Source organism: Notolepis coatsorum (genome assembly GCF_963971535.1).
Source record: "Notolepis coatsorum genome assembly, contig: SCAFFOLD_678, whole genome shotgun sequence".
Taxonomy (NCBI): domain Eukaryota; kingdom Metazoa; phylum Chordata; class Actinopteri; order Aulopiformes; family Paralepididae; genus Notolepis; species Notolepis coatsorum.
This window is the reverse complement of record NW_028173809.1, coordinates 102,501-105,366: the sequence shown is the minus strand read 5'-3', so window position 1 is coordinate 105,366 and position 2,866 is coordinate 102,501. Positions and strand designations below refer to the sequence as shown.

The 2,866-nt window shown below is 53.5% G+C and overlaps 1 protein-coding gene across 1 annotated transcript; it reads left to right on the top strand.

Moving 5' to 3' along the window:
* Positions 1–2,000: 2,000 nt before the first annotated feature.
* LOC311247704 (transmembrane protein 74-like) lies at positions 2,001–2,757 on the top strand (the record flags this gene model as incomplete). The annotated part of the gene is made up of 1 exon (XM_084338713.1): positions 2,001–2,757. A coding segment is annotated over one exon (757 nt), but the record flags the coding sequence as incomplete, so codon positions are not given.
* Between the last annotated feature and the right edge of the window lie 109 nt (positions 2,758–2,866).

Sequence of the window (2,866 nt, the reverse complement as noted above, 5' to 3'; positions counted from 1 at the left end):
CTGCCCTATAGGAAAAGACAATTGAAGTCATTTGTATTTGCTGTGACTGATTGGGCACTGCCTTGCAAAAGAGTCCAAAAAAAGAGTCCAAATGATATCTGTAAAATATGAACGAAGATGCAATTTCATAAGATTTAGGGGGAGATCACATGATCCCGCGGCACACCGGCCAGAGTTAACGCGGATTAACGGATGGCTTTGACATAGTGACCAGTAAGCTTGTATAATATGCGGAGGAACAGATGGTGCGATACGGATCAGTTTTACAGTGCTTTTTGAACCGCACTGCTGCAGGGCTGTATATCTGGGATGATAGAAATACAGCTTCATACCAACAATAGCTCTACTGTAGCCGGTGTAAATAGGCTACACTTTGCTGGAACTCGTTTTCAAAGCTTTAACATCACTGTGTATTCGGTCCGAATATATCCTCCTGAGTGAGGAGGCAGAAGGACTGAATCCATTGGAATATTATGAACTTCACGAGTTCCTTTTATATTTTCAACCCCCCCTTTCTCTCTCTCTCTCCCTCTCTGTGTGTGTGTGTGCGTGCATGTGTGTGTGTGTGTGTGTGTGTGTGTGTGTGTGTGTGTGTGTGTGTGTGTGTGTGTGTGTGTGTGTGTGTGTGTGTGTGTGTGTGTGTGTGTGTGTGTGTGTGCATGTGTGTGTGGACTGCTGGTGTGCGTGCTGGTTGCGGTGATCTCGATACCGCCGTGACACCCCGCGGGAACTCGTCTCCTCAGCACCAGAGCGAGGCAGCAGCTGAAGCCATGATGCGTGGGAGGGAGGGAGGGAGGGAGGGAGGGAGGGAGGGAGGGAGGGACTAACGGAACGCTCCTCTCGCTCACCCTCCTCCTCCGCCACGGCACCGAGGAGGAGGGATGTGTCCGACGTATTCGGGGGAGGAAAAGGGGCATTTAAAAAAAAAAACATTCTAGATTGTTTATCGGCGGTATCTATGAAGAGGATACGACTTAAAGGATGCCGAAGTGAAGCGTAGTAAGTATTCGTGTTTATTTCGCTTCCTGACATTGTGTATTTGGTGGGTTAATAACACGGCTCATTCAAAAGAGATGTGTGTTGCGTGTGTATCGGTCCACCCTCGTCATGTTAAAATGCATGTCTCCTATATATCTTAATAATAAGTGGAACTATGTTCAAGCGATCTGGTAAAGATGACAGGACGTGTGTGGGTGTTCCTCCATATCAACTAAATGTTTGTCAGATCGTGGCCAGATATTGATACGATAATTTACTCGAAAGTACAGGCTGGGGGCGAGTCTATTTAACCTGTTATTTAGCTTTAGTCTAAGCCCACCTATATATAGTCCACTGGTTGGTTACAGACGTTAAAAAGGAGGTATAGGCTATAGCTTAATCTATAGGTTTACGTGGATCGCTTCCCCCTATTTGGATATCGAGCAGTGGGCTAAAATCACAGTCACTTTATCAATAAGCGCCTTTCATGAGCCGTCCGCCGTTCGTTTGATCACAAACTGATCAACTTTGCCAATAATATCCAATAAGACTGTGTGTAGTAAAGTGTGTACAGTTTGCACTCTGTTCCAAATGGCCGGTATGTGCTCAAGTGTGCGCGTCAATGTCTTAAAACCGAGGCTATAATCTCACTAAAAAGAAGCCTCGTTTAATGAACGGTCCTCCTCTCTTATCATCCTCAGGGATGGTGTGTGGACTGGAAACGCCGCCGCGAGCGGGGGAAGAATTAGAGCGAAGCAGCGGGTGGCTGGGAAAGAACTAATGGCTTCTTCTCCTCCGGCGGGGCTGCGTTCCGTAGATAAGGAGGACGGACGACAACCCGATCCCCCCGGCGCCCTTGACTGCAGCGCTTCCCGTACGCCGCATGTCCGCAAGTCGAGCAGGTCTATGGTAGGAGGAGGAGGAGGAGGAGGAGGAGGAGGAGGAGGAGGAGGAGGAGTGGGAGGAGGAGGGGTGCTGTCCAGGCAGCACCAGCGCACCGAGGCCCCGGGCGGTGACGCCAGGCGGTGTAATTCAGCACCATGGACGGCGCCCGTCAGAGCCGCCGGCGGGGAGGTTAAACTCAGCCACCTCTCCCAGGAGGACAAAGTGAGAGGAGTTTGCCGCGACGGGGAATCGGAGACCTCTTTCTTCACCCACATCGACGAGAACGTCAACCTGCGACCGGCCAGTCCGCCGTCGTCGTCGGACAGAAGTTGCAAAGCGACCCGGAGACCCACCACCACCGCCACGTCGTGCCACGGTGACAACAACTGCCCCGCCGGCGAGGGGGTACCGTTACCGGAACTGTCCCTCGTCATGTCCGAGGAGGACCTCTCCTTCGGGGAGACTTCCTCCGGGGGGGCGTCGGCGTCCGTAGACTACGGGTTCATCAGCGCGGTCACGTTCCTCGCCACCGGGATCTCGTTGGTGATCATATCCTACGCGGTGCCCCGGGACGTGGCGGCGACGGTGGACCGCGAGAGCGTGTCGGCGAGGGAGATGGAGAGGCTGGAGACGGAGAGCGCCGGCGTCGGCGCCCACCTGGACCGGTGCGTGATCGCGGGCCTCTGTCTGCTCACGCTGGGCGGGGTGGTGCTCAGCAGCCTCCTGATGGTCTCCATGTGGAAGGGGGAGATGTACCGCAGGAGGGCCTTCGCCTGCTCCAAACGCTCCACCAGACTGTACGGCTCCATCAACCTGAGGCCCAGGTCCAGCCCCAACCACTCGTCGTCAGCGCACCTGGCCACGGAGGAGGACGTGGAGGAGACCTTCGCTTAGCGACAAACTGTTCCGCCGATGACGTTGTTCCCGTGTGTTTACTGAGATTTGAAATACCATCCTGCGACAATAAGTCAACGCACTCACAATCATGGACGACTGTAGCATC